At 38.3% G+C, this 22,353-nt stretch overlaps 3 protein-coding genes across 4 annotated transcripts; 2 read left to right on the top strand and 1 right to left on the bottom strand.

The window, feature by feature from the left end:
• The first annotated feature begins 191 nt into the window (after positions 1–191).
• Positions 192–21,207, top strand: LOC130921789 (olfactory receptor class A-like protein 1). Of its 2 annotated transcripts, XM_057846069.1 has the most exons (3): positions 192–230; positions 15,551–15,678; positions 20,095–21,207. In XM_057846069.1, exons 2-3 carry the CDS (start codon positions 15,649–15,651, stop codon positions 21,082–21,084), a joined length of 1,020 nt encoding a protein of 339 aa, XP_057702052.1. In that variant the 5' UTR covers positions 192–230; positions 15,551–15,648; the 3' UTR covers positions 21,085–21,207. The 2 variants fall into 2 exon arrangements, with proteins under 2 accessions (XP_057702052.1, XP_057702053.1); XM_057846070.1 differs by lacking the exon at positions 192–230 and having other exon boundaries at positions 15,617–15,678; positions 20,108–21,207.
• Positions 7,168–9,957, top strand: snrpc (small nuclear ribonucleoprotein polypeptide C). The gene is made up of 6 exons (XM_057846072.1): positions 7,168–7,284; positions 7,914–7,956; positions 8,035–8,143; positions 8,258–8,317; positions 8,929–9,033; positions 9,398–9,957. Exons 1-6 carry the CDS (start codon positions 7,277–7,279, stop codon positions 9,514–9,516), a joined length of 444 nt encoding a protein of 147 aa, XP_057702055.1. The 5' UTR covers positions 7,168–7,276; the 3' UTR covers positions 9,517–9,957.
• Positions 11,664–12,599, bottom strand: LOC130921790 (olfactory receptor class A-like protein 1). The gene has a single exon (XM_057846071.1). The coding sequence runs from the start codon at positions 12,597–12,599 to the stop codon at positions 11,664–11,666; it is 936 nt and encodes a 311-aa protein (XP_057702054.1).
• Positions 21,208–22,353: the final 1,146 nt, after the last annotated feature.

Here is a 22,353-nt window from a genome sequence, read left to right as displayed (position 1 = left end):
GTTTATCGGAAGGAAAGTTATGTCAGTTTAGCAAAAGGAAAAAAAATCATTATAGCGTGTGATTTTTTTGATTGATCATTTATTTGGAACGATATGGAAAAAGCCATTTCACAATTGCTTAAAGAAGCAGCTGACAGGCTGGATGGGTTGCCTCAGCCAACTACTGTCACAAAGACAAATTTAGGTGCCTTTGTGAGTCTCGTCACTCAGTTGACGTCATTTTCCTTCAGGTAAGCTAGGAGTAATCAGTTATTAACTACTATTCCTGGTTGGAAAGCCCGTCCTAACGCCAATTGACTGGCAAACCATAACTGTTGGTAAAAGCAAAGGCAAAAGGCAATTGCGAAAGAGAAAGGCAAAGACAATGAAAAGCTAAAGAGAAAATGTGAAGAAAAAAATATACCATTGTTTATTCCGTTGAATTTTTCAATGATTAAAAAAGTAAAAGACAATGAAAAAATACCTTCATATTGCCATTTAATCATTTATTTCTCTATGTTTATTTATTTACTTATTTTTTATTTTAATTTGGCTCTCTTGTGATTCCATACCAACCAACCAAGTGGCTCAATAGTCAGCATGCTTGACTGCCAAGATGGCTGTGCAGTAGAGGGAGTAGTACAGTATGAGCTCCTTGGTAAAGCAGCAGCTGTATTCATTTTGGCGTGACAGATTCAAGTCTCACGGTCTATCTGAGACTTGCAAAAAAAAAAGGTTTCAAATTGTTGGCAATTTCTTCTAGACGGTCCGAAATAGCCAACGAGATGGTGCTCGTTTCAGTGTTATTATATATTTTTTTTACTTGAACATATTATGAAACATGATGGGTGACAAACACAACCTAGATACAGTGGGGAGAACAAGTATTTGATACACAGTCAATGGGAAAACCCATTGGCAGTGTATCAAATACTTGTTCTCCCCACTGTATATGTATCTGCCTAAATACCCTTTTACGCTTTACAAACATGAACGGAAAATATGGAGCCTTTCATGGAGCCATTCAAAACAGTGAGAAGTGGGAAGCGAATGTAGACCATCTTACAGTATGGTTGATCACCAAGGGTTTATCAGTTAGTTTTTAATTATTATTACCGTATTTTTCGGACTATAAGTCACAGTTTTTTTCATAGTTTGGCTGGAGGTGCAACTTATACTCAGGAGCGACTTATGTGTGAAATTATTAACACATTATGATATCATTTCACATGTTTTTTTTGGTGTTTTGGAGTGACACTGAAGGTTTGTTAAACTTGTTAGCATGTTCTTTATGCTGTAGTTATCTGAATAACTTAATAGCTATGGCCACGTTCGCGTTCTGCCTTTGGCAATGTGTGTTCAATTATATTATTGACTTTTTTATATTGAAATGCATGCTTTTAGTTTGTGGTGCTTTCACGCCCATGTGGGGGTGCACTTGTACTTGTTTACGTGAAGAAGAGCGCTCACACGCCAGAAGAAGACTGACAGCTACATAGCTCTGACTGAGTCTCTCGACTGAGTGGGCGAGTTAGCGAAAGACAAACACGGCTGCGAACCTACGTTCATTGTATATGCTTTTAAAATATCTCTACGGAGGCAACGCCTGTGCGTATCATCTTTTCTGTTGTTGTTGTGTGTTTTCCACCCGCGATCGGACACTTAGAGCCAGTTGCGTGGTTGTTTGAACGATGTGCTAATGCTAGCGAACGCATGCTAACCGTTTGTGTCATTGCTGTATTAGCACCTAATTATCATTTATGTACGTTGATGCGAACCTGTTTGGTATCGAGGACGAAATAGATTCAGCAAATTATACAGACGTCCAGCATCGTCATCTGGGAGTTTAGCCCGCTGAATAACCAGGACCGAGCCGTAGCGTCCTGGTGAGGACAGTATATTCGCATTTCGTTGTTCATGCACTGTACACTTATTCAGCATGTTGTTCTCTATTGTATTTTTATATTAAATTGCCTTTCAAGATGACATGTCTGTTCTATGTGTTGAATTTTATCAAGTAAATTTCCCCCAAAAATGCGACTTATACTCCGGTGCGACTTGTATATGTTTTTTGTCTCTTCGTTGGGCATTTTATGGCTGGTGCGACTTGTAGTCCGAAAAATACGTTTAAAAAAACATTTTTTTTTTTTTTTTAAATTTGATTGTGTGTGCAGAATGAATACTTGTTTCATTTAATTTTGAGGGACAGAAGGCTCTTGCTACAACTAAAAGTTACTTTTGCACCAAATGTACATGTAAAATTTTAAGTCAGTTTTGTTGCAGTTCAAATGAAAATGACAGGGTAAAGGTACAACATTAAAACCTTACTTATCAGAGGGTGCTGTGTCATGTTTGTATTTGCCAATTGTGATTCATTATAGTGAAAAACAAAACTTCTCATGTGCATCCAATTGCAGTTTTTTTCCTGATGTGAAAATGGTAAAAAATCCCAACAAAATTCCTCAATAAAAGCCAGCATATCCAAGAAGTCAGGGGGCAGACATTTTGTTAATGTTGGTACCATTTCAGTCAATCAAAATGAGTATCTCAAATTGCCTGCCCCTTGTTATGTCATTAATAACCATTGTCATGCATTAGTGAATGTGTGGGTATAATTGACATCACAAAATGTCTGTGTCCTTAAGCTATCATTTTCTTGTGTGTTGAAACATTTTATCCATTAACTGAAGTCTTAAGAAAATTGTATATGGCGGAAAACACTCAGGTGACTTGAAGTTCCACTCTAAGACCCCCAATTTGGCCAAATTTAAAAAATTGTCTGATATGCACGTGTGATAACTCATTTTAAACAGCAAAACCCTATCTGGAGGCGAGGGCACCAAGAGCAGAATTAAAGACGCCAGAATTTTAACGAGATATTATTGCGTACATACCACGTTTCGGTCAAAAAAATCCACGTAGTATGTATCGCCGAGTGTCAAGACACAGCTGTGAATGGCCACAGCCGGATTTTTTATTTTATTTTATGGGTGAAACATGGTGATATAACAAGGGTCGCGATGCAGAAATTGCAGACAACAAGGAGTGGTTGAGACTTTATTTTTCATATAGTTACCTTTTAAACGTTAATTTTCAATTTGTTTTTGTTTGAATCGATGATTTATCGCCTAACATATCGGGGATAATGCGACAGTAACAAAAATATATATATAATTAAGCGATAGTTATGAGGTGGATATTCGTGACGTTTTTTACAGACGCAAATTTTTCATTGTGACGTAATTTGTTTAAAATATGCGAGTGAATAATTTTTTAAAGTCGTTTATTTTTAAACTAAATATTAGACATCAAATAACGATTCTAAGCTAACAACGACAGACATTTTGAATAATAAATATACTTATTTTGTTTTTATGGCTAGGTTGAAACAAAAGCGGTTGTGTGTCATCTGTAAACGGGGGTTATCAGGGTAAAACGGACAAATTAAAAATAGTTCGGAGGCTTAGTGGGCCATGAATCTGCTATGGCAGCATATAGACATATTGTTTTATCAAACACAACAGTTCTTTTGGCTTAAAATGCAGCAGTTTATTTTAAAGAGGGGTGCAAGAGCAGAAACTGCTTTTTCAGTCTTGTCTGTGTTTTCCGCCATATACCGTAATTTTCGGACTATAAGCCGCTACTTTCTGCCCTCATTTTGAATCCTGCGGCTTATAGTCCAGTGCGGCTTATTTGTTGATTCATTTGGGTTAATAGGTAACGCTTTATTTGACAGTGGTGTCATAAGACTGTCATAAGGCCGTCATAAGTATGACATGACATTGACATGTCATGAGCCATAGACTTCATAATACTTGACATGACACGGGAAACGGGGCCGATCCGTAGGGGGCCTATTTTCAAAAACTATAATTATGACATGACACTATCATGGGCATTACTGGATGCTTATGACAGATGCCATTAAATGTCATCCGGCATATTATGTCATTATGTCCAGCTGGGATCTTTTACATCCATTCAAAAGTGAGATAATTTGCCTGATGACACGAAATGACATCTGTTATAAATATTTATTCATGCTCATGACAGTGTCATAATTATGATTGTCTTATGACAGTCTTATGGTGCCATTATCAAATAAGGTGTTACCAAACACCAAAACTATCAATTAATGAAACAATTGGAACAATACCTGAAGAAATAGCACAGTACATGAATTTTGATGGCTATTTACATCTGTAGCGCTGCAATGCAGCCTAGGAGGCATGTTGGTCGACAACAATGTTGACAGCAGGTGGCAGCAGAGTTTGACCGTCTCCCCCAAGAGAGAAGTGATGGCCAAATGAAGCTTCTTGAAGCAATGAAGTTCTGGAGCCAATTGGTTCAAAGCTTCATGGTGATTCATTTGGCCTTATGACAGTCTGATGCTGCTGCTGTCGAATAAAGTGTTACTGATTAATATTTTTGGGGATTAAGTATCCCATAATACAGTGAGGACAACAGCGGCCTATAGTCTAGTGCAGTTTATCTATGAACAAATGTAGTTTTCCTGTCAAATTTAATGTGTGGCCTTATAGTCCAGGATTTACGGGTACACCTTTATATGAATGTCATTTGAACTAAACCTTGTCTTCATTCATTCATTCATTCATTCATTCATTCATTCATTCCCTTATCCTCACAAAGTGTCACGGGGGTGCTGGAGCCTATGGCGTACCGCAAGCAACACGTCACTGCCGTGCATTATTATTCATGACGTTAGCAACTGTTGCTAAGTGGGGACACGCTTCCGTTTGTCCTCAATAGTAAATGAATGGAAATAGTGTACGTAGGAGATGTTTACAGAGCTAAACCTACCAATACTGTCCGAAAATGATGTCTCTGGTGCCAAATTCACTGGTAAAGATGTGGAAGAACTGTTCAGTTAAAGAAATGACCTGAGTGTCAAGGGCTGAAAAAGATGGAAAAAAGAAACGAGCCGACCTAAGCTTTGCCTTAGCATTTTTATTGACACCTTTTTCTTACACCATAGACAATGACATTCTGCTGTTTCAACAATCTATCCTTTACCACCATATGCTCTGTCTTTCTTATATAGTATATCCTCTGGTTGTCTTATGTCTCTGACTGTTCTTGTGGGCAATTTACATTGCTATTTTTGTGTAGCGATCCAAATGCTACTCGTTGACAGCTAACAAACTTTTAATTTTTTCATTAATAACAAATCGTAATTCTATCATTTATTTACACTTCCCCTTTACTAAAGTTTTTTTTACAACAGAAAAGGTAACAGGGGCAGTCAGATGCCATTTTAATTTTTTCAGGTCTTTCATTGTCAGACAGAAGCAGCACGGCAAAACGCCACGCTAAAAAAATAAGTAAAACTATCAAAATGGCGAACCTCTTCGTCCTCTGTAGGACCATGGCCCCCAACAAAATGTTTACTCCATATGAAGGTGAATGGATTCACATTGCTGGCGTTAAGTTGATCCATTCTTCACATTTTTTCCTCCGAGTTATTGGTTTCGGGAAACGTATGAAGAAAATCCTTTATATGTCGTAATGTCTAGAGTCGTTTCTACAAGTTCCATATCAGTAGTGCTTGATCGGCATGTTTGTTTTTAAAAGATTACCAGAAAAAACTAGCAGAAATATAATGGGTTGAATGCGAAGGGCATGTCTATAATGTCCCACTTCCGCTTTACAATGCGACGTCACGGTCTAAAATTAGCATTCGTGCAGTATGCTATTACATGCAATTACATATTTCGGCTACCGGCGGGGGCTATTCCCCTCGCCCCACTTAATCTCCGTGTATGCCTTTATCTCAGGATTGTGAGGTGGACGTGCTAACCAGTAGCCCACCATGTGGCCAAACCTTGTTTTTCCCCTTTAAAATGTGTACATATAGGCGCGATTTTTTTTCTAAAATGGTTTGTTTTAATAAATGCAATTTTATGCATATTAGCAAATTTTATTTGTTAGTTTTATGCAATAGTTGTACTTGATACACCTGTGTCTAGAGCAGTACTTCTTAAATAGTGGGGCGGGCCCCCCCAGGGGGGCGTGGAGCGATGCTGAGGGTGGCGCATGTGACCTTGGGGAACATACTTTTTCACCATACTAGAATAAAGTGTAATTGCACATCCACTGAGTGGGTGGCAGTGGCGCTCTCATTTTCAGTATAAACGCAGTATTTTTTAACCAAACAAGAGCTCACTGCAAAGAGCACTGGACATATGAAAAGCTAAGACAAAGAAATATGATAAAGCGTATGTAGCATTTTGCTTTTGGCTTTGACTTTTAGTACAGTGGGAGACGAGGAAACACCAGTCAGTTTGTTTACTAAAAATGTTCACAGCGGACAACAGGAATTCTTTTTTTTCCAGCGAAAACGTGCCAAATATTGCCAACAATCGTCCCGCTTTGTCAGTGTTACATCAGTAAACCAGCGAGCAATTTCAGCATCACATAAGGAGGGATACCAATTTGCTCAATGCAAAATAACCAAACACCACAGCAAAGGAGCTGATACTGCACGCAGCAAAAATAAAAACTGTCTCTCCGTCCAATGACACTGTTGTTTTTGTTTTATTATTTTTTGTTTTTTCAGTCTAATAGTTTGGCATATTGTCCTCTCAAGTTAATGTTGCTAGTCAATTTGAATTCATGATTTTTTATTGATTTTATTTTTTTATTTTTTTTCCAGTGTCAAATTGTCAAAAAATGTATCTTGAGTCTATTTTTACAGTATGGATTTTTTTTTTTTTTTTTTTTTTTTTTAAATACTTTTTTTTTTCTTCTTTAATAATAAAAAGGACACAATGTTACGCAGAGGTGTACTTATAATAATAAGAATTTTCTAGACAGATGATACTACAGTATATTTACAGTGGCAGCAGAGAGTTGGGGGGGGGGGGGGCGCAGAACGTTTACGTCTTCCTGGAGGGGGTGTAACAGAAAATAATTGCGAAGCACTGGTCTAGAGCTCGCGGCGAGCGATCGTTTCAGTGGCTATGGCGACGCCTGGTGGTAGAAGTACAAACAATGCTTCGTAGCGATGCCCAACACGCACCCTTACAAATTTATAGTGTGATGATGCGGCTGTGTGCATGCAGCATGCATGCCTGCGCTCCCTTGCATTTTATTTTATTTTATTCTTTTTTTTTTGTTTTTCTAAATAAAATGTATTTTTCTCTGAATGTAAGCATCGCATTGGTTCCGCTCATTGGTTCCACTGCTTTCCATCCGGAACTCTTTTTGGAACATTTCTGGTGGGAACCATTTAAACAGAACACACAGCTGGCGCTTTGGATACAGGCTTCATTGAAACATGCCGAAGTAAGTCAATGTATTTTTTGAGAGTAATGCTGAAACATATTTTCTCGAACCTTCAGACGATGAAACGGAAATTCATATTTATTACTATAAGAGGCTAACGTTTCATTATGATAAAATAAATCGACGCGTTACCTTTTGGAAAATTATGCTTGTATGCGGCGCCGTCTATTTTCTGGAATGAAGCTCGTTGTAAAGGGAATAAATGACAATATGATGTGCGTTATATTATATTTTAGCACAATTATGTTTAAGGCGTACATATTCTGTTTGTATCACAATATGATGAATACATTTACAACAATGTGGGAATAGTGGGAGTCCATGTTTGTCCATCTTAAAATTAGACGGGACCAGAACGCCAGTCACGTCCTTTGTAAGTGAATACAATGTAAAGGTAAAAACTAAGCCAAATTACTCTATTCGAACTGGCAGCTCCCGTTAAAATGGATTAGACATCAATAGCAGTTAATGAGTAAGAAAAAACCTTTAACTGCTTATCGTCACAAAATATTTGGTTTAGTTTTTAGCACTAGTCAGTTAAATTGGTGGTTTTAACACTACGAGGGATTTAGAAACAAGAGTTCAATATGATTAGCTATAAAATGTCTCCTTTGTAATCTCATTAACAGGTTTTACTGTGACTACTGTGACACCTACCTGACACATGATTCGGTAATCACAACATCTCGCCTTCCATAAACAAATACGACACTTGAGCGTCTTTTAAATACATCTTTTCTGTTTCTGCAGCCGTCGGTGAGGAAGACACACTGTAGTGGGAGAAAACACAAAGAAAATGTGAAGGACTACTACCAGAAATGGATGGAGGAGCAAGCGCAGAGCTTAATCGATAAAACTAGTAAGTGAATTGGGCATGCAAGACTGGATTTGAGTCAAAGAGACACTTGTTTAAAAATTAAAAAAAAAAAAAAAAACTGATTTAATAATTCTCTCCCCCCCACACTCCTAACAGCGGCTGCTTTTCAACAAGGCAAAATCCCACCCACGCCATTCGCAGGTGGCCCCCCTCCTGGTAAGTCTGCATGCAGTATCCTACAGCTGCGACAACTAATTGATTATCATATTGATTTATTTTGATTGTCGACTAATCGTATAGAGACATTGTTGACCTAAAATTGTCCATATCTTTACTTTTTGTAGCTTCTAATTCATTATATTCTTTTTATTTATTTTTTAATTTAAACACAAATGGGGAGATATTTAAACACTCTTTAAATAAGAACAAAACAGTAAATATTTTCTTTTTCTTTTAAATAAAAATTGTAAAATTTCATTCATATTTTAAGTCAAAGCAAAAAAAAAAAAAACCCACCGAAATATCTGATTTCTGCGGTCTTCCTTGATAGGAGACGTTAGTTTTATAATTAATCATCTTGAGATTTTTGCAAAGGACTGCCTTTCTGCTTTGGAAAACAATGACGCAATTATCAAATTCCATAGTACTGTAATTTTTTTCAGCGTATAGATGTTGGTTCCAATGCACATTTTCAGCTAAAATGATTTAAAGTTTTTTTTCTGGATTAATCACAAAATATCAGTGATTATTCAACTATCAAAGTAATTGTTGGTGGCAACCTTCATCTGCAATGAAAAGTCTCGTTTACTTATCTTGCTTGGATAAAGGTGGTCCTCCACGTCCAGGCATGCTGCCCACACCTCCCATGCCAGGTCCACCCATGATGCCGATGATGGGACCCCCACCTCACGGAATGATGCCTGGCGGACCCGGTATGACCCCCGCAGTCTCAATCAAGTTGCAATGTCTTTTTTCCTATTTTATTTCTTCAACCATCGTTTGTTCAGGGAGGTCAGTTTAGTGCAACCTACCCTGTTTACATAATCCATAAAACAACAAATAAAGTATTTTTCAGACTAAGATGATTTGAAAATCTTAATTTTTCCCCAAAATTGAAAGAAGATTTATAATCCAGCACAGTTAATTAATTCAATGATTTGTGGTTGAGCACCTTAGGAGTCAGAAAATGTAGTAAATACAGTCTTTACAATACCATATGGTCATGGCTCACAAATGTCTACAGACTTGAAAACATTGAAAATCTGAACTCTCACTTCCTGTCATGTTCACGAACAGGAATGCGGCCACCAATGGGAGCACCCATGCAGATGATGCCGGGACCGCCTCACATGATGCGCCATCCGCGACCCATGATGATGCCAGTCAGGCCGGGCATGATGAGACCTGACAGATAAGAGCAACAGATTTTTGCTGCTGTTGTTAAGCGTTGTTGCCACAAGGTGAAGCTGCAGAGTGATAACACACCACCTTCTGTTTCCAATTTTGTAACCTTCACATATTGTCCGTTGTATATTTATTCCTACTTGACTCTTTGGTTATAATTGATGGTATAGATAGATGTCCAATCCGTTTTGACTAGGACAGTTGATGGCAAATAATCCCACTCAGTCAAAATAGATTGGATGTCTTTGTCATCAGTGGCAACCAATAAGTTAATAACAGACATTCAACTTTGATAGAAGACATCTTGTAGGCCTACTGGTGTTTCCTCACTCTGCTGCCACACCTTTTAGAACGTTGGACTTCGAACATTTTATGGTAATTTTGCTTGTCTTTTTTTTTTTTTTTTAATTTTTTTATTTCCACCCTCTGAAAAATAAAGTGGTCAATTATTACCTTGGTCTGCTGATTTTCATCTTTTCCCCACTTTTTATTGCGATTGGAGTGGACCTCTGTCACCGGTGATAGTGCAACTGGATTGTATCTCTGTCACCATCAATGGCATTGAAACATGCCTTTCTTGTTCAAATGGATTTGACGTCTTCTGTCGATGGCAGCCAATAATTTATTTTATTTTTAATCTGTCAACAAGTAGTAATCAGGACAGAAAATAGAACTTTAGCTTAACTCATCGTACCAATACATTGGATGCTGCTACTTTGAAGGGAAAAACTTTTTAGGTTGTTATGGAAGAACTTAATCAGAACCAGACCTCCACTAAACATTCAATGTACTGAAATTGGCCTCAAAATACTTTCAAATGGTAAGATCTTTTGTTTTACCTTGAGATGGAAAATATAACTGGAAGGCAATGTGTTTTTTGTAAGTTTCGAGAAAATGTAACGTGAATGTTTCAGAAAAAGAGAAACTGGCCAAGAAGCTTGTTTTTGTCCCCAAAAAAATCAACTTTATTTTTTGCTCAGAAAATTTAAATTGTCATCCACTTTCATTATCAAGTTTCATGCAATCTGAAAATGACATCCCTTAAATTCCAATTTGCTCTGTGCAAAATACATTCTCTTAATTTACAGATGGAAATGCAACTGGTGCTTATAAGTAGTGTGAGAACAAGCACAAAAATCATTTGATACTTTTGTGACTTTCTAAATCGGTCATTTTCTACTCTGCGAATACACATTTAATGAAATATGCAATACAACCGATTAAAAATCCTAGTCCTCGAAGAGGTAAAATTGTCTACTTTCGACATTTAGTATTGAAGCATTTTGACAGTGGTTCATATCCTTGATAGTTCCGGAGAAATTTGATCTCGCAATATTCAAAAATATCCTGGTGTAACCGATACATGTATAACATACAATATGCCTGTAATGAAAATACCTATCCTGTTTGCTGTAGTGGTGTGCAACATAAAAATATAAATTGGTATGAGGATAAAAATTTGTTGATATAATGGGGATAATAAATCGAATTATTTTTAATTTAACTACTTGACAAACCAGTCAGGCTTGGTTCAAGATGTGCTGAACTATCCTTGAGTTATGTTGACCTGCACTGCCACAACATTTTATTGGCGTATCAAATCACACAGAAAAAGAAAGGCTATTTTGTGGAATTGTGATCACTGAGTGGTTTCTGATCACGATACAAGCCACTAACCACAGACACATTTACTGCACCAATTACTTCGTGGTGCTTCAATTCCTAGTTCACACAAGAATTGTTCCCTTACATGGGAAAAATGAAAAAAAACTCTTGCCAACAAACAAAAGCTTAAGTCATTTAAAACTAATATTGTAACTCATAAGGGCAGTTTCTATGAAGCAAACAATGAAGTTTAAGGTAGATTTTTGTTGTTGATATATTTTTTTCCCCATGAAGCAACATTTAATTTAATTTTTTTAGGACTTCATAAAGTTGGTTCAGTCTGAAATGAACTTGTGGTTAACAATTTACATTGGATTCATATTTAGTCTTTGCACTGAACAAAATGCTCTCCATTTTATAACATTTATTAAAACAAAACAATGGTTCTGAAAGTTCTGAAGACATGAATGGTAAATATAGAAAGTTCACTAAAAACACATTGAAAGAAGGTCTGTCAGAATAGATTTGTTCAAGAATGTTATAAAAGAGAACGTCATTTCGAGTCCTGAGTGTCTGTTGAAGCTGGGTGATCCTGCTCGGCCACACACACAATTCTGGCTTTCACCTTCTTGTTGGAGGACATGATGAAGTAAGGACTGAGGAATGCATAGCAGGATGAACAAAACACCCTCATGTCCGCCACCACCGGGGATACCTTGGCCTCGGTCAGCATGTAAATCCATATCACATTATCGATGCCGAAGAAGAAGACATACAGGACAACCAGGGTGACAACCGTTTTGGCTGCTCTGGTCTCTGCCGAATGGGAGCGACGGACACCTCGCACCTGGTGGCTGTGACGGTGGAGAAGCTGTAGAATGTAACCACTGGAGACCAACATCAGGGCCACGACGGAAAAATCTCTTCCAGAGACGATCACCCCTTGGATGATGTAGAGCATGCTGTCTCTAAAGTCCATAAGGCAGAAGCCCAGGTTAAGTGTGAAGGCGGGCAGTGTGCTATTACTATGTGGAGCTGTGGAAAATAGAAGAGCTGAAATATATATGACCATGTTGAGGAACCAGAGTCCGACGAAGGTGGGAAGGACCAGAAAAGGAAGGGAGGACTTCATCCTGGACAGGCGAGGACTGGAGGGAGCAATGGTTACCGCCTGGAACACACTGAGCATGCAGGTGAGGCAGATCGACAACGCCCGGCCGACGCGGTAGCCGTAAATCACCAACTTGCAGCCGGTGTCGTTCAGCAGGTTGGTGAGCCCGAACACTGTCATGGTCTGGGGCACGCAACGGATCAGCAGGATCATCAGGTTGGAAAAGGCCAGGTGGCACAGGATCATGTCTACTGGAAGAATTTTTTGTTCGGTGTAGAGGATGTTGGCATAGGCCACCAGCACCACTAAGTTCCCTAAGATGCCAATTCCTGTTTGCAGGAGGAAGGAAACACCTTTGATGGTCTTACATAGGTCCATGTCACCTCGGCCAATTGTTTGTACAAAGCAGACGGAGAAGCACACCTGTCAGAAATGCACCACACAGGAACCCCACTAATACCACCTAGAAGAATTGATCACCACCTAAACCATTCTCATTGGAGGGAAGGGCATTGCACACAGGTTATTAACTGTTAAGCAAGACAACACTTATAGCCTCCGACATCCTTGGAGATCTAATTTGCTCAGAGGTTTGGCAAAAAAACACACATACACTTAGACAAAAAACAATTTGAATCAAACAGTCTCAGAGGGAACATAACCTGACACATGCAGCCCAGGGAATACTATCGATAACCATCTTCATCCCAATTTCTAGACTACTAACCAAGAGTTGTTTGAGACCAGAATTCAAAAAGACTCAGATTTTTGGGTGTCAAGAGCAAACACAATATCACATTTACAATTTACACATGTACAGTAGCAGGAGATTGGTAACCTAGTTACAGAGTGCTTCTTTTTACCTTCTCATTGATTATGTTCAAGAGTGAGGCTGATCCCGAGTTCTGTCTGTGGGTCAGTCCAAGACGCCATCTTCATCCCAATTTCTAGAGTTCTACCAAAGAGTTGTTCGAGATGAGAATTCAACAAGATCCAGAAGTTTTGGAGTCAAGAGCAAACACATTATCAAGAATGAACCAAGGTCAAGGAGTCTAAGACATGACAAAGAGACAAGCTGAGGTCGTAACAAGACCATGAAAAATTCTCCAAATGCAAATCTTTATGCTTATGTTTTTTTCAGTTTTCGGTGATTTACACGTGTGGCAGAAGATTTGTACCCTAGTTACTGAGTGCTTCTTTTTACTTTCACATTGATGATGCCCAAGAGTAAGGCTGATCCCGAGTTCAGTCTGCTGGTCAGTCCAAGGCCGAGACAAGACACTGAAAATGGGGTTTTAACATCGAGCCAGTCTTGAGTGTTACAACATGACCAATTTCTCTGCTGGAGAGACATAATGTAGAAGCAGTATTGCATGCCATTTGAACATATTGGCCTGAGATTAACACAAACAGAAGAAGGGCACATTTTGGATGGACCAAGAGAACTTACTTTGCAATGGAATGGCCAACAGGACTATTATAGCCATCTTGGCCTAAAAAGCTCTACCCCTGATTAAAATGGCAGATTGCTACTGTTTTAAACAATACGTTGTCTGACTGAATGGAGTAACTGACTCTGCCATATTTGAAATCTCCATTTTCCCTTTCATACTAGTAGATTCATTGAAAGTTGTTAAAATTGAGCTGTGATCTGGCCTTGCTGAGGTAACTGTCATTCAGTAAAACTGGATGATAGCCAGTTTTACTTTGGCAGCTATAGATTATCTACAATATTCTTTACTAATTTATTTACTTTACTAGCTTAAAAGTTGTATTTTTTTATGTTAACCAATAAAAGCATTCTTCCATCCTTCACTTGAGGTGTCTTTTGATTTCAAGTGGACCAGACTGGTACACTTGTGGTGTAATACCTTATAAATTATACAGTAAATAACAGCAATTCAAATTTTCTTTATTTTTGAGAGCAAATGATTATATGTCCATTTGGAGAACATGCACACTTATTGTTATCTTGTTGCAAAGCTTGTTTCAAATCATATGAGCAATCAAAATTTTGGGCAACAAAAATAACTGCAGTTTTAGAATATTATGAACAAACTCTCCGTACTTCGCTTTTTAATTTGTTTTTCCCTGCACATGAAACCACGTAACAAACAATATTATTACATGATACATACCGTACGGCTGTAAAATGTAATTTAGTTGCTCATTCACCACGTAAATAGTTGGTGATAACACATTGCAACCTGGTAGCCTGAGAGATCCCCCTGGTCAAAAAGGGCTTGTGATGACCATCTTATCTTGTTAATGTATTGAGTACCATTGACAATGACATTAAATTCATTATGGCAAGGCCCTCTCAGTTTAAAAATAATTTGTTCGTTAATCTCCTAAAGTGTTATAATGGCAACCCCATAAGAGATAAGTTAGTAGTTGAACCGAGAGAATCAGACTCGTTTAGTGACGCAGAGGAGCAAGACAATTAGGATAACTCGCTTCGCAATCCACTCGGGGACAACCTGTTGTTATTTTTCATTTAAACCTCCACTTAACACACACTCACACCTAACACTATAAAGTAATTACATATCCTTTGCTGATCATTTGTAATGTTTTTTTTGTTGTTGTTGTTTAAATGAAGCTTCTTTTCTCTCGGGAGCGGGTTGTTATTTTCTATGTGCATGTCGAGAGTACTCATTAAAATGGCAAGTTCAAGCACGTCCTTCTCAGCGGACTGCAAGTGCATCAATTACAATCAAGGCTTACTGATAGATATAAACATGATGTAATGATGCACATCATTAGTTGTAAATGTGAAAACTGCAACCTTGAACAACAGCTATTGTTTGATCAAACAACGATCATAAGTTTGATCGCCTCTTGGACAATTCAATGAAAATTTAACAATATTTGTGTCATTGCTATTGTGTTTTGCAGAGGTGTGGAACTGCATTGCATCATACTGAGTGTTTTGGGACCCCTTCAAGCAATAGATTCAATTTACAGAATTTGCTGCCATTGACTGCGATAGACAACCAATCCATTTGAACCGAAAGGAATAGTAGTTATCATTAAGGGTGTAAATCATCCATTTCATGACAATACATTTAAATATCAATTCTTTGGACAACCGTGAGAAGATGTTACGTCATTACAAATTCTGCCGCAATTGGATTAAATTGCTTTAGATTGATTTACTGTAATATTTGGACTATGAAGACCATATTTTTCTATAATTTGCAGGTGTCCACATTGTTTGATGGTATATTTCCACCAAAATACAAACAGCTATTTAGCCTGTAAAAGTCCTCTTGCACAATCCAATTAAAATTTAACAATATTTGTGTCATTGCTGTTGTGTTTTGCAGAGGTGTGGAACTACATTACATCATTATGAGTGTTTTGGGATCCCCTCAAGCTGCCCATAGATTCAACTTACAGTATTTGCTGCCATTGACTGCAGTAGATGTCCAATCTATTTGAACCAGGAGAAATAGTAGGTATCATTAAAGGTGTAAATAATCCATTTCATGACAATACATTACAATATCAATTCTTTGGACAACTATAACTAGGGGTGTGACAAAATATCGAAATGGTGATATATCATGATACTTTGTATCCTAAAAGGTTATCGATATGCTCCTGCCAAGAATTGAGATATCGTTTTAAAAAGGGTCAGTGTTTAAGTTTAAAAAAAAAAGGGACCAACAAGTTGCTTCTTCCACCATATCTTCCACCATAATAGTGTCTCAGGTAAGTCTAAGGCTGCCATTGATGGTGCTCGACGCCCAATCCATTTAGAATGGGAACGTTTGTTCATTCGAAATAGGGCTGCAGCTATCGATGATTTTAGTAGCCGATTAATCGATGAACGATTTATTTTGAATAATCGAGTAATCGGATAAGGAACATAAAAAATTAAAAGACCTGAGCTGAGCCTCACATGGGATATATATATAAGAAAAGAGGACCTATGTACAACAAAAGAACAATTGACTACATAGCAAAAGTCCGCTAGCTTAAATGCTGTAAAATGCAAATGCTTTTTTACAATGCTCTTAACAAATGGCTCAGACACATATTCCCACAAAAAAATGGCTGAATATACCTTTAAACTAAATTACGAATGGATTCAAAAAAATCATTAGCTCAAACAAAAACTTAGCTTATGTTGGCCTTAACAGCAAGCATATGGATTTCAGCCATGTGAAATGAGGTAGACTAGAGGGCCGCGTATCCACCCAAAGTATTTAGTCAACCGCTAATTGTGCAAGTTCTCCCACTTGAAAATATTAGAGAGGCCTGTAATTGTCAACATGGGTAAACCTCAACCATTAGAGACAGAATGTGGAACCCCCACAGAAAATCACATTGTTTGATTTTTAAAGAATTAATTTGCAAATCATGGTGGAACATATGTATTTGGTCAATACCAAAAGTTCATCTCAATACTTTGTTATGTACCCTTTGTTGGCAATAACGGAGGCCAAACGTTTTCTGTAACTCTTCACAAGCTTTTCACACTCTGTTGCTGGTATTTTGGCCCATTCCTCCATGCAGCGCTCCTCTAGAGCAGTGATGTTTTGGGGCTGTCGTTGGGCAACACGGACTTTCAACTCCCTCCACAGATTTTCTATGGGGTTGAGATCTGGCGACTGGCTAGGCCACTCCAGAACCTTGAAATGCTTCTTACGAAGCCCCTTCTTTGTTGCCCTGGCTGTGTGTTTGGGATCATTGTCATGCTGAAAGACCCAGCAGAGTCTCATCTTCAATGCCCTTGCTGATGGAAGGAGATTTTCACTCAAAATCTCTCGATACATGGCCCCATTCATTCTTTCCTTTACACAGATCAGTCATCCTGGTCCCTTTGCAGAAAAACAGCCCCAAAGCATGATGTTTCCACCCCCATGCTTCACAGTGAGTATGCTGCAATTCAGTATTCTTTTTCCTCCAAACACGAGAACCTGTGTTTCTACCAAAAAGTTCTATTTTGGTTTCATCTGACTGTAACACATTCTCCCAGTCCTCTTCTGGATCATCCAAATGCTCTCTAGCGAGCTGCAGACGGGCCTGGACGTGTACTTTCTTCAGCAGGGGGACACGTCTGGCAGTGCAGGATTTGAGTCCATGGCGGCGCATTGTGTTAATGATGGTAGCCTTTGTTACTGTGGTCCCAGCTCTCCTAGTGACCTAGTCATTACAGTTACACTACACTACAGTCACTACCTAGTGACCTACAGGTCATTCACTAGGTCCCTCTGTGTGGTTCTGGGATTTTTGCTCACCGTTCTTGTTATCATTTTGACACCACGGGGTGAGGAGGAGGTTGAAAGTCTGTGTTGCCCAACGACAGCCCCAAAACATCACTGCTCTAGAGGAGATCTGCATGAAGGAATGGGCCAAAATACCAGCAACAGTGAGTGAAAAGCTTGTGAAGAGTTACAGAAAATGTTTGGCCTCTGTTATTGCCAACAAAGGGTACATAACAACGTATTGAGATGAACTTTTGGTATTGACCAAATACTTATTTTCCACCATATTTGCAAATAAATTCTTTAAAAATCAAACAATGTGATTTTCTTTTTTTTTTTTTTCTCCACATTCTGTCCCTCATGGTTTAGGTTTACCCATGTTGACAATTACAGGCCTCTCTAAAATTTTCAAGTGGGAGAACTTGCACAATTAGTGGTTGACTAAATACTTATTTGCCCCACTGTAAATGCAAACACTTTCAAAACAAACCATTACAACGCCACTTTAATTAAACGAATACTCGAAGCAGCAAAATTTAATTTGAATCTTTTTTTCCAATCGAATACTCAAGTTAATCGATTAATCGTTGCAGCACTAATTCAACACCAGAGGATTCGCAGTAATTCTGTCCGATTTTTCGGGGTATTTACAGGTCACTTGCTGTTCATTTACAGGTCATTTCCTGTTTAGTTTGAGTCACTGCCTATGCATCTGGGTGATTCCCAGATCACCTACTGTTCTGTAACTCAAACAGGAAGTGACCCGTAAAATACCCCAAAATCAACAGGAAGTAACTGAAAATCAACAGGTAAATGACCTTAAATGGCCCAAAATTACCTCATTGCCTGGCATTGGCTGCCAATGATGGCCATAAACGTTCAATCCGTTTGAAGTGGGAGGGATGGCAGTGAATGAACAAATGTTCATTCGCTGCCACCCTCCCAGTTCAAATGAATTAGACGTCTACTAGTGATAAACTCATTCCAATTCACATCAGAAGCTTGTTTTTCTGTTTATTAGTTGTTTGTAGAATATCCTAGAATGATTTACTGACCAATGTATCGATAATCACTGGATCGCTATACTGTCAGATCACTGTTATCGTGAGCTTTGTATCGCAAATCGTATCGTATTGTGAGGTAACAAGAGGTTCCCACTCCTAACTATGACGATATTTTACGGCATTACAAATTCTGCTGCTATTGGATTAAACTGCTTCCGATTGATTTACCGTAATATTTGGATCATGAGGACCATATTTTACAAGAAAACTGGATTTGTTCAAATAGATACTGCACACTCTGGACTATAAAATGCAGGTGTCTACATTGTATAATGGTTTATTTCAACCAAAATACATGCAGCTATTTTGCCTGTAAAAATTCCATATCTTAGCTGCTCTAGACTATAAACCACATGTTTCAAAGCGAGGTAAAAAAGTAGCGTTTAATAATCCAAAAATTGTGGTAACATGATATGATGTACACATTTAGCGCAATCAGATAGAGATCACCCAAAGCATTAAAAGATAAAAAGCAAAATTTTAATATTCCTGAAATATTTCAGACATTGGAATGAAGACCAATAATTTTAACAAAGTGGGATAACCTAAAGAGGGCGGTTTTAACCGATGTTGTGCTTTTCAGAATATTGATGCAGAGTGATGTATTGTTACACCCCAAGTGATAATTTCCTCCAGCCATCTCTGGATGACTTTTGCCACGAATGGGAGAGTTAAGGCATAAACTGAATACTGTATACATTCAGAATAATCCTGTGCATACTGTATAAACAAATGCACTATGATGTGTGAGTGTGATGAATCCGAGGGGACAGAGGCTGTCATATGGATTGATCTAAAGTAATTGGATGCTCGACCCCTAAGCAGATATAAAAAGGACAGGCGGAGTGAGTCTTTTAGGAGGGGGGCTCACATTGAGGTCTGTGTTGGTCCTCCTTGTTACTCGCGGCTTTGACGGCAGATGCTTGGCTCAGACGGATGCATCAGGAGAGTGGGTAACTATGACATTAGGCTAGAATAAATATGATTACCTAACACACAAATGCATAACGTTTTTTAGGTTGTTTTTTTTTTAACAATTTTGAAAATATAACAATTTAATTTTTTTTAATGTATTAATCTGTAGTTGACGTACAATTTAAACCAACAAATATACAACTATTGTTATAATAAAACTTCGCATTGAAAAATAATTTGTTAAAAATAAACGTTTTTGCTTGGAATTATACATCTCTGCTGAAATATATGACTTTCTCCTCAAAATGTGCTGATTAATCATGATATTGTAGTTCTTCTCTGTTTTGTTTAATTAAAGTGAAAACAACCACACCATCGTCATTTAAAAAGTATACAATATTATTCTTATACTCTTACGACTATCATTTTCAATCGCTTTTATTAAAAAAAAAAAAAAAACTTAATTTTTTGAATTGTTACAGATAAAATCAAAAAAATGCACATCAATATTCTCCAAAATATTTTTTCTTTCTTTTGTATCCTTATAGTATTGATACCTTGAAATGGAAAATAAATGACTTATGAATTCTTTTTTCCTAAAGTCTCATACAGTATCAATGCAATCTTCAAAATGTAAAAGAAAAACACAATATTTTATTTGTTGTTGATGTAAAACAGCTGTTTTGTGAAGGAATGCCATCAGAGGAGTTGGTACGAGGGATGCTGTACCTGTCCCTGACTGTGGTGGGCATCCCTGGTAACCTGGCGGTGATCCTGGCATTTCTGTTGGTGCTCTACCACGACAATCGTCTGCTGGCAGCTGACGCCATCGTGCTCCACCTGGCGTGCGTCAACCTAAACGTGGTGGCGGTGCGCTGCCTCCTGGAGACGCTGGCGTCCTTCCACCTCGCTGACATCTTTAGCGACGCTGGCTGCAAAGGCGTCATCTTCATCTACCGCACATCACGCTCCCTCTCCATCTGGCTCACCTTCATCCTTAGCGCCTATCAGTGTCTGAGTGTGGCTTCCCCCGGCTCATGTTGGGCCACCGTCCGTACCTTGGTGGGCCGCTACTTGGGCCTTGTGTTCTTCGTCCTTTGGCTGATCAACACCTGTATGTCCTCTGCCGCCGTTCTCTTTTCCACCGGGGCAAGGAACACGTCCGCCTCGGCCCGCTACGGTATCAATGTGCAGTTCTGCTTCGTCAACTTCCCATCCAAGCACTCCAAACAGGTCAACGGGGCGTTTCAGGTGGGCAGAGACGTCGTGCCTATGGCTCTGATGACCCTCAGCAGCCTTGTCATCCTGCTGTTCCTCTATAAGCATGGCCAGCAGGTGAAGGGCATACGGAGCAGCTGTGGTTCGGAACGGAGGGCGGCCAAAGCCGTGGTGACCCTTGTGACCTTGTACGTGGTCTTCTATGGTGTAGACAACGGGCTTTGGGTGTACACGCTCACCCTGAGGAAGACCATGAGAAGCTCACTGGTGTCTGACCTCCGAATCTTTTTCTCGTCGCTCTACGCCGCGCTCAGCCCACTCATCATAATTGCGTACAACAGGAAGGTTAATGCCAGACTCGGCTGCGGCGTGAGTGTCAAAGTAGTCAAGGAGACGGCCATAACTATGTCCACCGTTTCAGTAACTGCCGTGGAAAGCAAAAGTATGTGAACACTGAGTTCTCAGCTGTCTTTCGATGATACTGAGTTAAAAAAACAACATTTTTTGGGTGTCATTTAGTTTTGACAAATCATTTCTATAATCTTGTTAGTTGGATCCTTTGGCCACATTTGCTATCATTTGCAGGATTTGATCATTTTTTAAAGGGCTCACAAGCGTTTTATCCACTGACTAATTTGAGTAAGAAAAATAGGATTTTTTTTTTTTTTTTTTTTAGAATTCTCATTTTTAGAAATTAAAAAAAAAAACTATGGTATACATTTTCCGCTACATTTTTCTTTTTTTAAATACTTTATTTTTGTCTAATATGTAGCAATCATCTCAAAAGTTAATCTTTCACAAAATTTCAATACACACTTTTTTCTAAAGCTATCCATTTTTTCTTTAACAAAAATGATTTCCCCACCCCATAAACAAGATTTTGTAATTGTCATTTCAAAACTTTAATCTCAACATGTCTTTTTATATGTAGTGTACATTTCTTTATATAACATAAACCATAATTCATTAACAAAGGTTTACTTTTTTTTTTTTTAATAGACGAATTTAGTTTTTGTGATGTGATAACTATCTATAAAAACCTAAATTTCTTTTTTTTTTTTTTTTTTAAGTCATGAAAATACGAAACATTTTTGGGGGGGGGGGGAGAATGTATCTTGTGATTGGCTGGCGACTTCACTTCTCTTGCCAAAATACAGCAGGGAGATGGGATTACATTTATCGTGATGAGGGCAATCTTAATAGAAAACTAATGCATGGAAGTTGTGGGCCAGGCAGACGTCTACGTGCATTCTGTCTTATTCTCGGTAGGCGGCGACAACCCCCAGGGAAAAAAAAACCCGATGGATTTTGTCGCTTGAAAAATTCAAGCTTGTTACTGTTTTTGTCTGTTTTGTCTTTTGTATTCTAACCCCTTTATTATGCCGTGCAGCAAAATAATCTGTTAATATCCAGCTCTCTCCTTTTATAGTGTTCAAGAATATATCTTGGCAACCATTCATGGCACTTTGTATGTGCACTCTCCGGTTATATTACAAAATCCGGGAAGATATTATTACGATTGATCAAATAACCTTAATACTAAACATATTTTGACATGGCATCAAACAAACAATTTTTTAATATTTAGTATACATATAGCCACTAGATTAGACAGTGCTCAGGCATGGTTTGGAGGTGGGGGGTGGACACTGACTTTCATTTGCCAATATAAAAAAAATGCTTCAAATGTTTCTCTCTAAATTGTGAACACAAATGAAT

The sequence above is a fragment of the Corythoichthys intestinalis genome, chromosome 9, assembly GCF_030265065.1.
Source record: "Corythoichthys intestinalis isolate RoL2023-P3 chromosome 9, ASM3026506v1, whole genome shotgun sequence".
NCBI classification, from domain to species: Eukaryota; Metazoa; Chordata; class Actinopteri; order Syngnathiformes; family Syngnathidae; genus Corythoichthys; species Corythoichthys intestinalis.
This window is presented reverse-complemented; position numbering and strand designations above follow the sequence as displayed.

What these genes read in the sequence shown, in the direction of transcription:
- snrpc (XM_057846072.1), top strand. An exon ending in CGCAGGTGGCCCCCCTCCTG is followed by an intron (nt 8,318 to 8,928) that starts GTAAGTCTGCAT and finishes GCTTGGATAAAG; the next exon opens with GTGGTCCTCCACGTCCAGGC. An exon ending in AATGATGCCTGGCGGACCCG is followed by an intron (nt 9,034 to 9,397) that starts GTATGACCCCCG and finishes GTTCACGAACAG; the next exon opens with GAATGCGGCCACCAATGGGA.
- LOC130921789 (XM_057846069.1), top strand. Translation starts at nt 15,649, where the DNA reads ATGTCCAATCTATTTGAACCAGGAGAAATA. An exon ending in TATTTGAACCAGGAGAAATA is followed by an intron (nt 15,679 to 20,094) that starts GTAGGTATCATT and finishes GATGTAAAACAG; the next exon opens with CTGTTTTGTGAAGGAATGCC.
- LOC130921790 (XM_057846071.1), bottom strand. Translation starts at nt 12,599, where the DNA reads ATGGACCTATGTAAGACCATCAAAGGTGTTTCCTTCCTCCTGCAAACA.